The sequence below is a fragment of the Mya arenaria genome, chromosome 2 (genome assembly GCF_026914265.1).
Source record: "Mya arenaria isolate MELC-2E11 chromosome 2, ASM2691426v1".
NCBI lineage: Eukaryota > Metazoa > Mollusca > Bivalvia > Myida > Myidae > Mya > Mya arenaria.
The window spans coordinates 35,244,982-35,264,346 of NC_069123.1; the positions used below are offsets into that span (position 1 = coordinate 35,244,982).

General features: G+C 34.0%; 1 protein-coding gene and 1 pseudogene across 1 annotated transcript; one reads left to right on the forward strand and one right to left on the reverse strand.

Moving 5' to 3' along the window:
- The first annotated feature begins 294 nt into the window (after window positions 1–294).
- On the forward strand, window positions 295–7,903 carry LOC128214532 (uncharacterized; annotated as a pseudogene).
- LOC128214541 (uncharacterized) lies at window positions 5,901–7,496 on the reverse strand. Its single transcript, XM_052921054.1, has 2 exons — window positions 7,441–7,496; window positions 5,901–6,177 (listed from the first exon to the last, which is right to left on the reverse strand). Exons 1-2 carry the CDS (start codon window positions 7,494–7,496, stop codon window positions 5,901–5,903), a joined length of 333 nt encoding a protein of 110 aa, XP_052777014.1.
- Window positions 7,904–19,365: the final 11,462 nt, after the last annotated feature.

The window sequence follows — 19,365 nt, forward strand, 5'->3', positions numbered from 1 at the left end:
GAAGCATACCTTTATTGGTAGAACTAAATTTTAAGACTTCTCAACCTATGTCATTATTTTGTTCGAACAGTGTATATTTGAACATTTTTAAAATAGTTCCATACGTTGAAGAAGAATGAATTCATTTGCTTTTGAAAATAATGCAAACAAATCATTTCACTTCCAATATAACTAGCAAAAAAAACACAAACAAATACAAATATATGTTTATAATTCTAAAACTTGTGTGAAACTGAAAGAAGCTTTAGGTAAATGTACTTTTACACAAACGATAATTTCAGCACGTACTTCATGTCACACCCACACCCATCAGAAAGGCGAATGCAGCTGGTGACAGTGATGGCTGGTCTTCACTGAGTGAAGATGAACTGGACATGCCCAGTGATCATCCTGATTCGGATACCGATGATGAAATTCATGAACTGTCCACGGTCATGGAAGACACAATTCTATATTCTGAGTCTGATCATGAGGATGAATTCGTCCCTCTAGCAGAGGTCTCTGACCCTGAATTAAATGGTGTGTTTAAAACATCGTTTTCTTTGTTTACTGTACATGAATAACTGAAAGGTACCACTTGAAAAAGATTTTCTAACCAAATGACTGGAAATTTAACACTGATGAATAAAGTGTCACTTTACTAACTCTGGCTGTGGACACCATAACATTCCTTTAACTTAACATTTAATTTTTAAATAAGTAACAATTATTATTATTTATACATTCAGAGTTCAGCAAATATTTATGACTGTTTTCTACCTCAGACATTGCAGGCTTTTCTTTATGCTGGGACAATGTTCAGAAACTGTCTGTTGCTAGACATCATAGTCGTCATCATGGCAACAAGATGATGCTATGGGCAAACTGCTTTGCAGCACGAGATAGAATTTCCTTCAGCGGTGTTACCAACAACTGGGAGGAAACCGTTAATGCCGGATCAATAGATTTAGCAGTATGTTCAGATTCATCATTTCATGACTAAATAATTAGCTAAAAACATAATCATTAAGGCTTGAATAAATAAAAGGTATATACAATGATAAGTCAACCATTATAATTCTCAAGATCATTCTTTAGTTGAACCTCAGGAAGAGCTTTGTTAATTATTGAATTTGCAGCACAACAATATAGCTGCATTCCAGAATATATCACCCATATGTTTTAGCAACAAACAAAATGCTCTTTTAACATTTTCAATTAAGGCAGTGTTTTGTTTAACATAAAGCCAACATTTATCATGTTAAACAGGTTTTCCTACCTTGTGATGAGGACTGAGCGCAACTTCGGTACCGAATGGAAGTAATTGTGGCAAGAACCCTGGTCAATCTTCTCGACCTAGACATTCCTGTTGAAAAACATATCAGCCATCAATATTCAGAAGAATCATCAATCAAAAGTGAAGTGGTAATATTATTTTAACTGTAAATAACTACTGATTAAACAAAGATACCACAATTAAGTTTTCCTCCTTCTAAGAGGCTATGCATTCAAGCTAACAGTTTTGTAGTATTTTTTTCTTAATGTAAATATTATCAATAAGTGTGCTTTCGTTTATTAAAAATAAGTATCAAACATCCTTTTTATTTCTATATTTACCTACAAAAGGACTGGATGCAGTACCCTCTAACAAAACTGTTATTTGTTTATTAATGAACTAGTTCTTTATATATCACCAACATTACAACTGCATTTGTTTGTTTAAAGTGAATCTTGGAGTTATTAAAGAGAACCCATCTGCATGTTAAGGGGTTATTGAAATAATTAAGAACTTACATCGATACAGGCAGTCAGTGTTAACCATGGCCAATAATATGTCATGGTGACTAGCTCTCGGTGGAGAGGATGATTGAAGGAAGAATAACAATGACTTCCTCCGAACAGGCCAATGACTGTCTCGAAGGGCTGATCCCCCGTCCACAGAATTTTCACAAGAGAGTAATACTCTTACAGGTACTAATGAAGAAAAAATGATATAAAATTAAGTTGAATATAAAGTATTTAAATTTTATACCAAATACTTACTTAATACTAAGAAGTTCTTTTGTATAATCATATAAAAATAAGAGATTTTAGATTATATTAAGTTTCAGTTAACAAGTCATAGTGTCATATTACTTTAAATGAAATATAATTTTAAAGAATAAATCCATTTACCAAAAATCAATTCCAATAATTTTTTGTTGACCTCAATCACATTTTTATCAGTACTCAATCATTGTTTTATCCATAAATGTGCAATTGTACAATTTGTATGTTTGTTTAATGTTCTAGGTAACTCTGGGTATGTTATTTGGAAAAGGTGCAAGTGATAAAGGGACCCTAACCCAAATTAAAAATGTGTTTGGTCGAAAAAATGTGAAGAAAAAGGCTTCGGACTGCATGAATCATCTAACTGATTTCATTAACTTTGTCACTGAGGGCCACATCCTCTTGTTGGCAAATCATTTAAAGAAAACTGATGATCTGACTCATTGCATTGAAGACCTTGGTGATGTTTCTTCCCTTGCCAAAGAAATCGTCCAGTTTGTTTGGCCCAGGATTGACGAGCCGGCGGCTGCATTGAATGATGAGTTGTACTACAGTTGCATCTGTAATGATGAAGATAGTAAGTATCATTACTAAGATATTTAACAGAGAAAAAAAACTATACAAACAAAGAAATAGAATGATAATGAATAGTTAATGAAAAAAATAAGTACACATTGTTAAATTATACCTTTCATAAAACAGAGGGTGGATAATGGATAGAATGTTCCAGTACGACAGAGTGCAAAATACGCTGGTTTCATCAAGAATATATGAATGTGCATGAGGGAGCAGATGATGGAGATTGGTGGTGCTCAAAAGAATGCAAAGCCAAAGGTTTCAGTACTTATTGCTGTGGAAAGCAAATCAGTGATGGTTGGGTTCGCTGCAGCTCCAATGATTCCTGCAATCGTGGACAATGGGTTCACGGACTCTGTGTTGGAATACAACACAATACTGGTACAATTAGATTTCTAATCAAAATTGTAAGTTAAAATGAAATCAAGAATTGTTTGTACGATGACAAACAGAAAGGATATACCAATAGCTACATTTTTAATTTAAGAATGCATAGCTTTATTTTTACTTGTTAAAACTAACAAGCTGTTGTTCTTTGTTTATAATAAATTTTCCTTTAACTCTCTCAAGTGACTGATTTGTTTAAAAGTTCCTACAGCAATAAACTTTTTACACCCTAACAATGCTAAAAAAATCAGTTACAGATCAATGGTTCTGTTCAGAGGTGTGTACAACAGCAAAGGACACTGACCATAAGCAAGCCTATGCCATGAGTGTTTTATGTCGTGGCCTGATGCACATGGCAGAACGTGATGCAGAAAGGGAGAATGGTGGGGATGCAATGATACGGATGTTGAGTATGGCCATTACAGATACATCACATTGGCCTTCAAGCTTTTAGCATGTAAGTTTATATACATGTACTTTAGTTCTACTTATTGGATTTGTATAAGGGGTTATCCTTATAATTTCATGTATAATTAGGTTAAAAAAGCTTTTAATAATTTTATTTTTAATAATTTTATAACATCTTAACACAAGAATTGATAGTTTTAGCTTCCATAACTTTAAAAGCTTTCGATTATCCGATTGTTACTTATCCGAAAACACGTCAATTACATACATACAAGCTGTGTACGGTTGGATGCCCAAACTGATTGCCGAGAACATTGTATGGAACAGCACAGCAAACCTCAAAGGAAAACCCGGTGCCAACATCCCTTTGGACCTGCTTAATGAGTTCCTCAACAACGAATTTAAAAGTAAGTTTTTTTTCCGATTTAGAAAGTCTGGATGTGTCGAACGCTTACATCTGCCCATCTATAAGCGCTATTCATGAGCGCCTGGGCAATTAAGATTTTTTACATAGATATATAGCTAAATCAAATAAGTACCTTCGTTTCTTGATTTTTAGGTAAGTAAATGAAATTGTTTGTAAATTTGTTGAATGAAAAAACATTTATTGTAAACTATATAGTTTAATAAAAAAGGGGCATGTAAAAACTTTTAATGTAAGCATTATACCAAAGCACATATTTTTTGTGGTTGCAATCATCATCATATTCCCCTATATATTGTGTGTATGTAAGCTTATTTATACTCGCACTCGTGCCTTGCCCATTCTGCGAGTGCTACCCTGGTTCTTTAACGTACACCATATAGCACTGTCACACAAAACCCCCATTTATTGCCCCTCCCAGAAGACAATTAGTATTTAAGTGATGAGATGGGGAATTGAACCTGCGACCCCTTGATTGATAGTCACGTGTGTAACCACTAGACCACGGATCCGCCACTTAAACATAATATGATGTACCTATTTGCTTTATACTATAGTTCAATGAGAAAAGGGGCGTGCCAAATGTCATATCTGTTATCCATACTCATATTATTATCATTTCAGCCAATTTGAAGAGAGTTAAAGGGCAGTATACAGACAATGCAGTGCAGATGTGCAGTCTTATATCTGGAACTGTAGGAAAGAGACTGGAAGAGAAGTTCATGAGCCAGATCATAGACAAATATGTTGGAAAATCCAACACTAAAAAGTGTTCACAAAAACGTGACTTAAAGAAATTTGTCAAAATGTACAGTGGAGAAAAACTATTTCATTGTGTACCTGGCAGACACCACAGTGCATATGAGAATTTTGTCCATCACATACCCGTTAACCAACAAGGGAAACTGAAAGAAAGACTGACCAGATATGGAGTGAAATTGGACACAGAACGTTTTCTTTGTAATTAAACACATGAGGCAGTGTTATAATATTACAAATTTACAATGATATTTTCGAAGTCTTCTGCACAAGTTTCAAACGTACGAATAGGTTTATTTCTTATCGTGCCATAAATGATTATGCTTTTTTTATGTCAGATTTTGTTATCATGAGGAGTGGTGCTTGCTGAATAATTTGTAAAATATTAATTATGTATGTTCATGTACATAATTAATAATGTTGTTTTTTTCAATTTGTGTTGGATTGTTTTTTCAAATCAATATTGATATAAAATGATAGTGTTTCAGCACAAAATTTACTTTAAATGCAAAGCAAATATTACATTTTTTTAATTTTTGATTTAATTCAGGTATTTTTACTGTATCAATATTCAATAATTAAACAAACATTAAATGGTTGTAATCGTTTTACAATATATATTTTCTTAAACTTTTTTCTATTTACCTGTAGGTTTTTGAGATGCAGCCAGCCATATCATACCAATAAGCACTTTCTTCTTTATTACTTTCTCCATAATCATAAGCAGGCCTTCAGTTGTGAAGTATTTATCAGTAACCGATGTACCTGATTATCCATCCAAATGAACCTTGTCATTTGTTCTTCTATGTTTCTTGTCTGTGAGTTTGTGTTCTATGTCTTTGGTGCCACTGGTTTTATGTTTAAACTTTTTGCTACTGAGCTTGTTTCTGTAGCCTTTTGCATAAATATTGTCACTATCCTCATATACTTTATGTCAAAAATGGTTATTTCAATACGGGTACAATTTATTGTGTTCCCATTGTGTTCTCCATTGAGTCTTAGTGGTATTACTTATTCAGCACGTGATTTAGTTTGTGGTCATCAAGTCTGACAAGTGGGTTTCCTCCAGGTACTCAGGTTTCCCCTACAGCACAGGACCCCAGTCTCACATAACATTGTGCCAATGAGAGTGATTAATATAATGTTGTAATAACTTGTTTCACAATTGTTGTAAAATGAATACCGTTTTGTCTCTTTATAACATTGTTTTAGAGGAAACGGCATACATGGATTGTCAATTGTCAACTAATTATTACCACAGACACATTTCTTCATGTAGCTGGAACAGCACATGCACATTAAGCACTTGCAGACACATTCACACATACATGATTGCCTTTGCAGGATGACCATCTCGCCAAGCCCTTCCCACCTCTTGCCAATAGTCTTCAATTGTTTTTGGAGCACCCCAGTGGAATACATATCTTCTGTCAGCGATATTGATCCCAATACCAAAAGCAATTGTGGATATCAAAAATCTGGTTTTTGATTCTGAACTTGAAAATTCTTCAAGAATTGTGTCATGATTGATATAGGCTGACTGCCCCATGAACGCTATGACATCGACAGCCAGTCTTGACATCTGAGAAAGTCCACTGAAAACAGATGACAACCCTTAAACCACTTTCTAAAAATGTAAATATAAAAACCAAAGTATAGAATTATTAAAATCTATCTATGTATTTGATGCGTTTTTAGCAGTTATTTAATTTAAATAAAGTTATTTATTAATTAAGGTTGAAGTTGAATGTACATTTTATATTGTTTTTTTAGAAGAAGAATAGTATTTATAAAAAAAATCCTAATCTACCATGAGGGACCGAAGAGGTGACACAACTAATGAGTACAAGTCATAGCCATGCATATGTGATAGAATCACTGTTGGGAGAGTGGGAGACCTATCGTTATAAATCAACGGAGAATCCATATTTTTGAATTAACATGTAAAGTATTTTTGTTGAAACATGACGTAGATATACAAATGATATAACTCACCTCATTATTTACCAAATCGGTATGCTGGATTCATCTAATACTTCCGTTAAAAACAAACTCGATATTTTTCATGGCCATGTTTACATATCCGTATTAACTAGGTCAACATTTTGATCTGAAGTATTCCGAATGAAAATCTCGTCGTCACGTGATCAACATGTACTCAAGATGGCGACGATATAACTGAATTTTAAGCAGTCTGTTTTATTATGCAGGTTAACATGATTTTCACCGAGTTTTGAGTCGCGAAATTGTGCTCATGATCTACATTTTTTTTATCTTTTCCATGTTAAGGTAGGATTAACGTCCAGGAAATCAATATTGACAAAAATACAGCGTGACATAAAAATATCACGAATTCTGGTAGGGTTTGGATATGGCGTTCACTTCAGCGAACAGGTCTATCAGCACTATAAAAACTGTTCGATGAAGTTCTTTAGCTAGCTCTCTCTCTCTCTACTTGTTACCGTTGTGATCTTGTGCAACTTTCTGGTTACCGTTCTGGTGTAACGCTACCTACTGGTTACCGCTCTGATCTAGTGCTACCTACTGGTTACCATTCCGATCTTGCTCCCTCTCTAATTGTTACCGTTGCGATCTAGCGCTACCTGCTGGTTACTTTCTGGTTACCGTTCTGATCTAGCGCAACCTACTGGTTACCATTCTGATTTAGCTCTATCTACTGGTTATCGTTGTGATCTAGCTCTGCCTGTTGATTACCGCTTTGATCTAGTGCAACCTGCTGGTTACCGTTCTGATCTAGCTCTACCGACTGGTTACCGCTCTGATCGAGCTCTAACTACTGGTTACCGTTCTGATCAAGCTCTATCTACTGATAACTGTTCTTTTCTAGTGCTACCTACTTGTGACCGTTCTTATCTGACTCTTCCTGCTGGTAACCGTTATAATCTAGTGCCATCTACTGGATACCTGACTTAGCGCTAGCTTTTGGTTACTGTTCTGATATAACACCTTAAATACCTGCGAATAAACATGTCAAATAAACGTGATTAAACAAAAAAATCCTTATTCCGTGTTTAGCGATAATAGCAAATAAAACCCATAGAAACGATAGTCTCAAAAGCTTCCGCCTAGGCACTGATTGGTTGATGGCTTCTGACAGGGTATCTGAGACCATGTCTTAAGGATGAAATTTGTGTTTAAGAGTTCAAAGTAATAATATATAAGTTAGTACACAATCTTGATATGAAATTCCGTGAAACGTTATCGTTTCGTTCGAGCTCTATCTACAGATTACCGCTTTGATCAAGTGCTACCTGCTGGTTGCCGTTCTGATCCAACGCTACCTACTGGTTACCGTTCTGATAAAACGCTACCTACAGGTTTCCGTTCTGATCTAACGCTACCTACAGGTTACCTTTCTGATCTAACGCTACCCACAGGTTATTGTTCTGATCAAACACTACCTACAGGTTACCTTTCTGATCTAACGCTACCTACAGGTTACCTTTCTGATCTAACGCTACCTACAGGTTACCTTTCTGATCAAACGCTACCTACAGGTTACCTTTCTGATCAAACGCTACCTACAGGTTACCGTTCTGATCAAACGCTACCTACAAGTTTCCGTTCTAATCTAAAGCTACCTACCAACAGGTTACCGTTCTGATCTAACGCTACCTACAGGTTACCGTTCTGATCTAGCGCTACCTACGGATTACCGTTCTGATCTAACGCTATCTATAGGTTTCCGTTCTGCTCAAACGCTACCTACAGGTTTCCGTTCTGATCAAACGCTACCTACAGGTTACCGTTCTGATCTAACGCTACCTACAGGTTACCGTTCTGATCTAACGCTACCTACAGGTTACCGTTCTGATCTAACGCTACCTACAGGTTACCGTTCTGATCAAACGCTACCTACAGGTTACCGTTCTGATCTAGCGCTACCTACAGGTTACCTTTCTGATCTAGCGCTACCTACAGGTTACCGTTCTGATCTAACGCTTCCTACAGGTTTCCGTTCTGATCAAACGCAACCTACAGGTTTCCGTTCTTATCAAACGCTACCTACAGGTTACCGTTCTGATCTAACGCTACCTACTGGTTACCGTTCTGATCAAGCGCTACCTACAGGTTACCGTTCTGATCTAACGTTACCTACTGGTAAGCGTTCTGAAACTTTATTGTTTCAAAGAAAAAAGAAGAAAAAGTTTTAAGGTTTTTAACTTTTCTATGTTTTAATATCCGAGATTACAAATTATTTAAACCAAACATTCTAATAATCTCATATCGAACCATAAAATTGATAATGATTAAAGTCCAAACATTGGAAGATCCGTTTAATCTTTCCCTTATTGCTTTTCAGAATTAAGTAAAGGTCCAAACGCGTTTACTTCTAAATGGCGAAGATAAACGCTACAACAAGTACAAACCATGGTGTGACAAGTCCGCGCATGGCAGTGGGAGCAGATCAATCACGAAAAACACATCGCCGGATACAGCCGGTAAAATGTAACTCGCTGCTTCATTGATTACTGTTGGACGCTTCGCTTGGAACACTCCCCTTATCAAGAAAAGTTAGTGAGGCAGTTTCATTGGTGCAGACAGGGGACCCAATGAATCTAAGCCAATGAAATATAATACATTGTTAAATATTAAATAACAAAATCCATGTGTGCTGTCATGGTCATTCTTCAAATAACATGACGATAATTACCCCTGGCTCAGCACGCCTGTTCAATGTTAAGGTCACAGTCTAATGTAATTGGTTCGAGCAATATATTTTGCTTCTGCGCCGTATCCATCCAACCCATCGAAGGATTTCATGAAGCTTGGGTCAGTTGTTAACTACATCGAGGCTACGTGCAAATCTATATTACAGGTGCAACGGTTATAAGTTAATGTCGCCTTTTAAGGTCAAAATTTAACCCCTTAAAGGATTATTCAGGAAATTTAATACCTTTCAAACTACTCTATACCTTTTTATGTAATGACTGGATTGTGTTATGTTATTCCGATATACTAGAACGGTGCGCATATAACATCATTAAACATATATAATGAATTATTGAAAATATACCAATCGGATGTATGAATCGTGTTTAATCACATTTTAGTCATATATTTATATTAGCTATAATAAACTTTTAAAAATGGAGCATAACTGACAACAACTGCTTATCTGTTTATCAGATCCATACGGAGAAGTATTCTTGAATTGTGCATCTCCGACACTATTCTAGCAATGTCCTGTCTATAAATGGTTGAGTTATTGCTCAAATGGTAAATTTGATGGAACCTTTCGGAACCGGAACAATTAAGACATATAATACATGGCTACAGGGGTCGTTACGATTATTGCAATATATAAGACAAGCATGTTAAAAAAACAGAAGCTGGTATAGCGTTTAATAAGCTGACTGACACGACATTGTTGTGAGAGAAGAAAAGCCCAAGAAGCTTGAAATAATCATACTGTGACAAGCAACATTAAGGTTGACTTCAGTCTGTAGTATAGGTTCAAGTGTGGGCCACCAAAGCAAATTCCTAGTGGATACTATCTTGCCCTTTTTCTATGATATCTTATTTTTATCTAGGGTCTATCCCGATATATTGTCATATATCAATGCCATTACTTATACATTGATCCTGTTAATGTTCAAATATTTCTCACTGCATATCTTATAGGACCTGACCGTGTCAGTTTACAAAAACTATACAATGCATATTAACCACTTGCGTTTCTTTTGCTTTAATAATCTCTGCTTTATTTACTGTCCGTAAGGTTCATACAATTTTTTGAAAGCACTGTTGGTGCTTATTAATTGCACTATCATATCAGATAGCAATACGATAAATTAAACTGTTTCATGTATACTAACTCAAAGAAGAAACGCTACAAGCCTTGTATGAGGTTTTTTTATGGCTTGAAAAGTATTGAGTAGACTTTTGCGTATTGACAATACGTTTTCAACAATATTTCGACGTTCGTGTTTGTATATATTGTAAAAGTGCGCATTATGCATGATTAAGCAAATACAATGTATGTTTCTATTAACAAAGTAGATATTATATAAATATTATATGGCAGCATGTGTGACATTGATATTGTCAACCGATAGCAGAATGTCACCGGAGGCGTTAACCGATATTTATATTGTAATACCGAACAAAAATAGGTAAACAATAAAGTTTTAAAATGTTTTAATTCATTTAATTAAACAAGTTAAATAGAAAGGTAAACACAATATAACATGATAAAATAATTATATTTAGAACAAAATTCCACCGTTAATTATACTAAAAATCCTTCAAAAATTGCTTTTACTGTATTTGTTCATTTTTATTTGCTGACAGTTCCTGTCGTCTGATGTTTTTGTGTAAACATTGAATAGTAACGCCACTGCTGTATGTGTATAAGGGAGGCAATCACGTCATGATTTAGCTAAAATATTAAAGCAGTTATTTGCCCTTATATGACATGACCTGGTCATGTGTCAAAAAGGTTGAAAATGTTTCTGATAGTCAAAATATCTCTTTTACGGGTAATGGGATTTTACCATTGTAGACCAAAGTGAGGTTTAATAAACACATATACATTTTAGTTTGTTTCAGTCATCAAGAGAATAGTAAGTAAATGAAGAGGGTATTTCAAATTTTCAAGGTTTCTCGTTGAAACATGTGCTGCTGTCCTTGTGCCGATTTCAAAATGATGAATAAATCGACATTAAGTAGGTTATGCAAGGTGTGCATGTAAAATTTATGACGACCCCTATCAGAACATTTCGTTTTAATGACTAGAAATACATTAACATGCATACAAGACGTTTCAAAAGAAAATGTCATGTCATTGTTTGTACTGTTAGGAGGGAAACATGCTACAAAAATAAGTACATTTTGTCTCTTCTTTGGATATGGATATAAACAATTCCCACCCAGCATATCATTATATTTTCATTTGCATCGATTGCGTCTGGTTGTTTGTAGGAATACCCTTAATCCAAAATAGAGTTTAAAAGACTAAAGCAAACGATTATCAAAATGTGAAGTTTCATATGATTAAGGTTCAACTTGTTCGCAAGAATAATACATGTATCCTTTTGTATTTGTGTAATGGTGTTTAAGATCTGAGTAATTTGTACGAAGGAAGATTTTAACAGAACTGAGTTAAAAAGCATTTGCACTTAATTTCAGGAATAATACAAAATTGGAAAAGTTGTGGTGCCCAATTGTGTGTGTTAATTGCTTTTAGTAATAAAGAGATATTTTCATTTTTTTCTTACCATGAATTGAATCTAGATCACTTGTTGTTTTGATATATTTCTTACTTAAACATTTATCATCAAAACATTGTTGGTTGGATAGAAAGATGCATTTTGGTCAAATCCCATTTTTATTGAAAAGGGTTGTTTTCAACCCTGTTCAGTGTAGCCACAAACTCGACACTCACAACATAAAATGCCTATTAATAGTAACAAGTGTCGTCTGCCTTTTTACCACCAAATATATAGTTTGAGAAAGTGCGGACTAAATAAATTGCAAGCTATGTTTCCAACAAGACGAATGTTTATGTTAGGCATCAAAATCGCGGCTAATGGGTTTTATTGAATATTAATATATATCTATTGATGTTCATGAAACATTCTGATTAAGTTCCATGAATATTAGACCAAACATAATGCCTCTAGTGTGTTCCAGATTGGACCTAGTCACCTAGTTTTTGACCCACGTGAAAAATATCGATACCCAATTGGCTTAATAAAGGCATGTGACATAATATACAATTGTTAACATTCCGATTAAACACGAACATAGCCGAACTATGACGGTTTAATTAACTTTCTAGATCGTAATTACTCGGTCGTCTCCGGCATGCGTAAATTATTAAGACTGGTCCCTTGCATTATCAATGATTGGTGTCGGGTCGATACGGCCGAGATATCTTTCGGCCTGATTCTTTTCGGCCTACTTTTATTCATTAATGTTTGTTTTAAATCGTGTGAATTACGCTTTGAACTTTCATTTTATATCAGTTAAATTTAACTTGTGTTAATTTCGTTATTGCGACTTATATTTGTAAGTAAAATCGTGTGAATTAAGTATTGTACTTCCATTTTAATCAGTTTAAATAGTCAATTAATGTCGTGTTAAGGCACTTATATTTGTTACTTAATTTAAACTATCATTCACAATATGCCGGTAATTCTCACATGCTTATTTACTACCACAGCCTGTATATAAATCGTTTTCACAGAAAGTAAATTTCTAAAATAACGAACTCGTATGACCGGCGACCAGTCAATAAAAAAACAGAGAGAATAACTTTTTTAATTTCCTGTTTTAAACATTAGGCTTATTCGTTTTATATGACGTTTTGGAAGTTTTACACGCATCAAAACAGTTATTGACGATAAATTTTAAGTAAAGTTGAATAAGAGTTGACTATCATTAACAAATCTTTTTTTTTCATAGCTAAAATTTATCCGTATATACTTCTCCTTTGACAATTGCAAACATGTATCCATATAGACGCGGCCTGGATAATAACTGAGCTAGATTTGACAAGGCAAGAAGCAATCATAACGCAATATCTATTTTAATAATTTAATTTGTTGAACTCAGAAAAAATTAAATTTATAGTAGTATCCCTGCGCACAAAAATGAATGAACATCAAAACGTAAACAAATAATTACTATCCATTCAAAGCTCATCATTCAATCACGTGACACAATGATCTCATCCCCTGCGCACAGTTTCCCCGCTTAAAACATCACGTGATAGCCCACGTGGTGTCGGCTCACAACGAAATGCTTCCGGGTCGCAGTACCCATTCAAGTACTTCCTAAAAATGTTTCTCCCCACTCAGGTAACTTTTGATGATGGAAACATTGTTTTCTTGTGTGCATTTTCAAGTTTACACATGATTTATATCATATTTGAAGACAATTGTGTGTTTAATGGTATTTGGCAGGATCTTTTTCTTGGGTTGATGGACTCAGAGATGACCCCAGAGATGCGACCATGAATGTGGCACATGGTCGTTAAAGATAATGACTGTAAAGAAATGATGATAGCAGAAAAACGAAACTATCTTGACATGGTTTTCTGGAGTAAAATCAACAGTGTTCATAATTTGTGGAAAAATAGTGTCATAGCTCAAATCTTTTCTGCACATTCATAATAAAGTGGTGAACTGGAGTGATTTTACATAGAACAAGAAGGGCATTTTCGTTGTGATCCGTGTCCACGTGGGACAAACGCACGCCATTTTGACAGGCACGAACTAAAGTGCTGACGAGTTAGCTGACGATATAGAAATAGGAGAGAGTTGCTGACCATATAGACAAAGAAGGAAAACAAGTTTTGAAATTAAAGATTTTTAAAGACTTACTTTGTTTAATTTAATTTATTTACTTTTTATAGTGTACGTATAGACGGATGTTTTTTTGAAAATGGCATTTCATTGAAATGAATTGAGTTATATTTTTTGCTGGTTTGGTGTAAATATGAGAACATATCACGGATTTAATAACTTTTTAGGTGTTTCATTAACAGTTGTTTGAAAGCAATTATTTTAATTTTTGATAATTTTAATTAAGAAATTATTTCTCTTGAATCTGTGTACTTTCGAAGTTGTTTTGTGAATAACAAGGCAAACATAGGCAAACTCTTGCTAATGAGTAAAGTTTGAATAGTATATATTTCATTTTCTTGGTTGGGAATAGCACAAACAATCACACTTTTTATATTTTCATTTTTTATTATTAAACGCCACACATTTACGGGGAGGAAGGCTTCGTTAATTTCAAAATTTGTTAATGGTCATTATAATCTCATATCAAAGTACAATAGTAGTCTTAAATCGCTTATTGCTAATAGTATTGCTCGTCCCGATTTTTATGGTGATGTGTTAAAGAAAATTTGTAAAATTAGAATGTTTCCAGCAGGTAGTTGGGCAGATAGACTTAATGAATTATTTGGATTTTATTTAAACCGTGGATAGAAAGGCAATATTTTGAAGAGCACTTGCCTTCTAGTTTTTGAAGATGAATACCTGAAACAAAATATAGGGTTGAATTTAGCATCCTTTCATAAATAAACTTTCAGTGCTTTGATTTTTATGAAGATATTGCTTAATTCATGTTATCTTTAAAATCGTTTTTGGCTGACTCGGAGTGATTTGGCATGTGACTTCATTTTCTTCAAATATTTTACATTTTCAAATCATTTGGATGGAAAGATTAGCGAATACATGCCGCTTTTATTTTTAATAATGTTTTCTAATTTGTTCCCAGTTTTAATACAATAATGCTTTTTATTATGAAACTCTATGATCATACAGTTTTAAACCTTTTATTTTATAAGGTAGACTGTGTAGGATATTTATAGTTTCTTACAATGACTGCATCGTACCTTTGAAAAGTTTTTTTGCATTAGGTGCTCTGAATTCTTTCCCTCCGTCTGCAGATAGAGTTGGGATCTCTAATCATAGAAGTACTTTTGGTTTACGTTTATTATTATTTGTTTTATTGACAAATTTCCTCAAGTTAATGAATACTTTGATAAGATTTACCTTTTGCGTTTTATCTTTATTAAGGATTGTTGGGATAAGAGTGAGGTTTGTGCACATAAATTGGTTTAAACTCCCAGTAAATTTACATTTTACTGACCGTTCCAAGGCGGTACAATTCTTGATAAACATACCTATTTTATATATAAATATAGTATGTATGCACTGTGCTGTTTGTGGAGTTTTGTGCTGTTCTTCTATGTTTCTTGTCTGTAATATTGTGTTCTATGTCTTTGGCGTTTGCCCAGTGCCACTAAACCGGGTTTATGTTTAAACTTCTGCTACTGAGCCTGTTTCTGTAGCTTTTTGCCTAAATATTCATGGAATTTGTTTCTATGCTGTTTCAATAATTCACCAGCCGTTGCATATTATCTATTTATCGTTCCTCCCGGGTGAGAATCCATTTTTTATGTAAATAATGTATATATCATTTTAAAATACTATTTGAAATTTTAACAGTGGCCCTGAAAATGATCGTTTTCAATTTAATAATAAGTATAATCTTTGTTTATGCCAACATCTAATTACCAACCGATAACGGTTTAAGTGTATTTTTTAAATTCACCTTGAATGGTCAACCAATATCTATTTATTTTATTTCTCTGGTTAATAAATCCTTGGCAAGCCTAACTCATATTTTAACACCATAGGATGGAGTCTTATGCTGGAATTGGTTACATCCTGGTTTGCCTGGTTACACAGCGACATTAACTTTATTGTCAATAAAATATTAATTTGTCATTTACCATCATGCTTCAATAAACCTGGGGCGGCCCCTGTCGTTGGTTTACACGGGGACTCTTAGATTCACTGTGCTACATATCAGCACCTTATTAAAACACACATGATCGTGAATCATAATGGTGAAAACCCTTATAAAACCCAGTTCATGTAGCGCTATCAGCGCTTTGGTTTTGTTGTAAGATGTATGGAAAGCAAATAAGAGTTTTAACAAACTCTGATAAATTATTCTTCTTAATTATTTTCTCAAGTCTTTAATGTACCAAAACATGTTGCAAACGATATATGCCTTACCCATTCAAAATATGTACCTAGATAAAGCAATAAAGGAGAATTTGAAATATTTGACCTTCGTGACCCACTCGTGGACGCGCCTTACTATATTAAACAGCGGAAGAGGGATTCGAAAACATTGTGATTGGGTCAGTTCAATGTTATGACTTTATGTTATGTCCTTATTCCACTATTTCAATCTAATTTATTGTCAAATTAAGCTATGTATAAAAGGTTTTATTATGATATACATTAAAATTGAAAAACAATTAGCGTTGTGCTATATTATAAAAATCTTAATATACAGATTGATCTGAAAAGAAGACAATCTTCTTTGCATATGTTTTTCAAATCTACTGATCCACCTTTATAAAGGGACAGGAAGATAAACAGGTGAACGAAGAGTTTAAAATCTATTGGCTGAAATGTTTTTGCCTGTGTTATTAACACTTAATTTAAAGGTTTATATTACACGTAATCTGACAACTTACTATATCTATAAGGGGGAGCTAATCTCGAAGATATCTCTGGAACCAAAAATGATAGGAGGTTGGTTCTGGTGTTGAAATTCACGTCTCCCCATACCCTACGTAACGCGCACGTCGGCGCAGCGCTGACGTCATTACGTCACAATTTCCATTCGCCTATAAGGTTATTTTACTCATTAGCAAGAAATTGCCCATGTTTGCCTTGTTATTCACAAAACTACTTCGAAAGTACACAGATTCAAGAGAAATATTTTTTTAATTGTCTGTGTAATAGAGCGACCATGTATCTTTCATACCAAACATGCCAGCTTTCTCAATTTTAAGAAATTCATCTCTTCACAATAACGTCTTGTTATCTTGAAATAAGAGAAGATCCGTGTAGTTAAGTTATCAAAAGACTAGACACTAATGATTATATAAATAGTTCTTTGTGTGGCTAAAACCGAAAAACATATTTTTGTCCCTGTTATTTCAAAAAAACTTACCTCAAAAGATATTTTAGCAAAACAAACTTATGATGCAGCAAGACATATATTCACGATTAATTTTATTTTCAATGTCACAGTGATGTGAAAAAAGCGGTTTAAGTGTGAAATAGAATATTCAAAAAAATAAAATAAAAAAACCTTACCGGGCTTACTGCAGATAAGCTGGTTACTTCATTGTCAGTCTCACATCCTGTTACCATTTATGCTGCACGATACATTTTTTAAGCTGTGAACATTGATTCAAGTAACTAATATCAAATAGCGGGTTAAGTGTAAATAAATATACAAAAACAATAAAAAAAAATCTTACCGCTTTCATTGCATATAATCTGGTTAATTTCTTGAATACTCCATCGTCAGTCTCCCATCCTGGTTGTCAATCATATTATATGCGTCTTAACATTTGATTGATGTGATTAATTTGAAATTCAAATAAGCATCCCACGTTATCAAGCAAATTATGTGCATCATATTATTTGAATAAAGTGATGAATATGAAATTCAAATCCCATCCCACTTAAAACGCCTATAGCAAATATAAGTTATACATCATGGTTTTCAAAACAAATCGTGATTCGCATGTTAAAGTAGAATATATATAGGGACACGTATATGTTTTGCACGAAAATAGTTTCAGATCATCCACAGGAAGTGTGAACACCCGTTTTACAACGGGGTTGGCCTCGTCCATGGGCGTATTTGGCTGTCTGATGGAAAGTTATGCTAGACTAAGTGTTGATTAAAAACATAAATATGTGGCAGATATCTATTTCATACTGTTCTTCATGTTAACATAAATAACTGACCGCTTCAATATCAACATCAAGGTCAATACTTAAAAGGCAAAAGCTGAGATGTTTTGTTCATTTGCTTACTCAAGGGTCTGTAGAAAGTGGATATTGATTAAAATCTCTTTTTAAATATGCATTTAATTTTCAATGTAATGTTTTTTATGATATTATGAACACAACTTAGTGTTATCCAAATCAATCCTACCTAAGACGATCGCCCAAAAAGTGCTGTTTTCAAGCGGTTTAAATATGATAATGTTTGACTGGACAGTATATTGTAAAGTTTAAATAACAAGATTTACACTCAGGTGCAAATACGTGCATATGAACGCAAATGACACCGGGGAAAAAATTACCATTGGGAACAAACTTGCCCCAATATTTATGCAAAAAGGTACAGAAACAAGCTCAGTACCAAAAAGTTTAAACATAAACCCGGTTTAGTGGCACTGGGCAAACGCCAAAGACATATAACACAAAATCACATAGAAGAAACATAGAAGAACAGCACAAAACTCCACAAACAGCACAGTTCATACATACTATATATTTTAAAAAATAGGTATGTTTATCAAGAATTGTTAGGTACCGCCTTGGAACGGTCAGAAAAATGTAAAATGTCATGTGTAAAAAGCAGGGCTTAACAGTAAACAAGAAAAGAAGTGAATTTGTCTTTAGTACAACGTTTTGTTTTATTCCTTAAAACCTTTTTTTAATTTTCAGAAGATTGTTTCTGCAGAGGACTGCAATGTTTGAAATATCATGTCAATTTTTTATTTAAAGGTTTTGTGTTCAAGTTTAGCTATTTGGTCGTACTTGGAGACGTATTTGCTAAAACATGGAATTCTTAACTTTCAAATATAAATAATTATAAAATCTATTGCACTTCTTTTTCAGCTGATGCATTAACATTTCTCAACTTAAAACCAATATTGATTCTTTGTTTAGAATAAAATAAACGTGAATATATCGTGCAGTTTATTTATTTGTTCTGACATTATGACATTTCTGTTTCTATTAAATTAAGATTTTTTATATTTTACGTTAGTTATATAAACTTCATAATTGTCAAATCTTCTTTTCAAAACAAACTATTTGCATTTTATTAGATAAATTAAATGTTCTGAATTAGCATGTGAACGCATCCAAAAAATACCTCAGGTGCAAATTTGCCTACGTAGCATTAAAACATATATCTTTAAAGGCCTAGTTTAAGGAATATTTGGCATGAAATCCCCTGCTGTGCATATCCTGCTAATTGCACTGGTGTCACAGTAGGGGCCAATTTCCTGTGTATTCGTTTATTGGCTCAGGGCCTTGAAGGGTCCATTTCTATCTTAAAATATCCCAAACTGCACAGCAGGATACTCAGATCGGCGATCCGATAAGACAATCAGGCAATTAGATTAGGATCAATTAACAGAGGTTGTGTACAAATACACGGTTTGTTTTTGGTGTTTTTTTTTTGGGGGG

What these genes read in the sequence shown, in the direction of transcription:
- LOC128214541 (XM_052921054.1), bottom strand. Translation starts at nt 7,496, where the DNA reads ATGGCACTAGATTATAACGGTTACCAGCAGGAAGAGTCAGATAAGAAC. An exon ending in TCAGATAAGAACGGTCACAA is followed by an intron (nt 6,178 to 7,440) that starts GTAGGTAGCACT and finishes ATCTGTTTTCAG; the next exon opens with TGGACTTTCTCAGATGTCAA.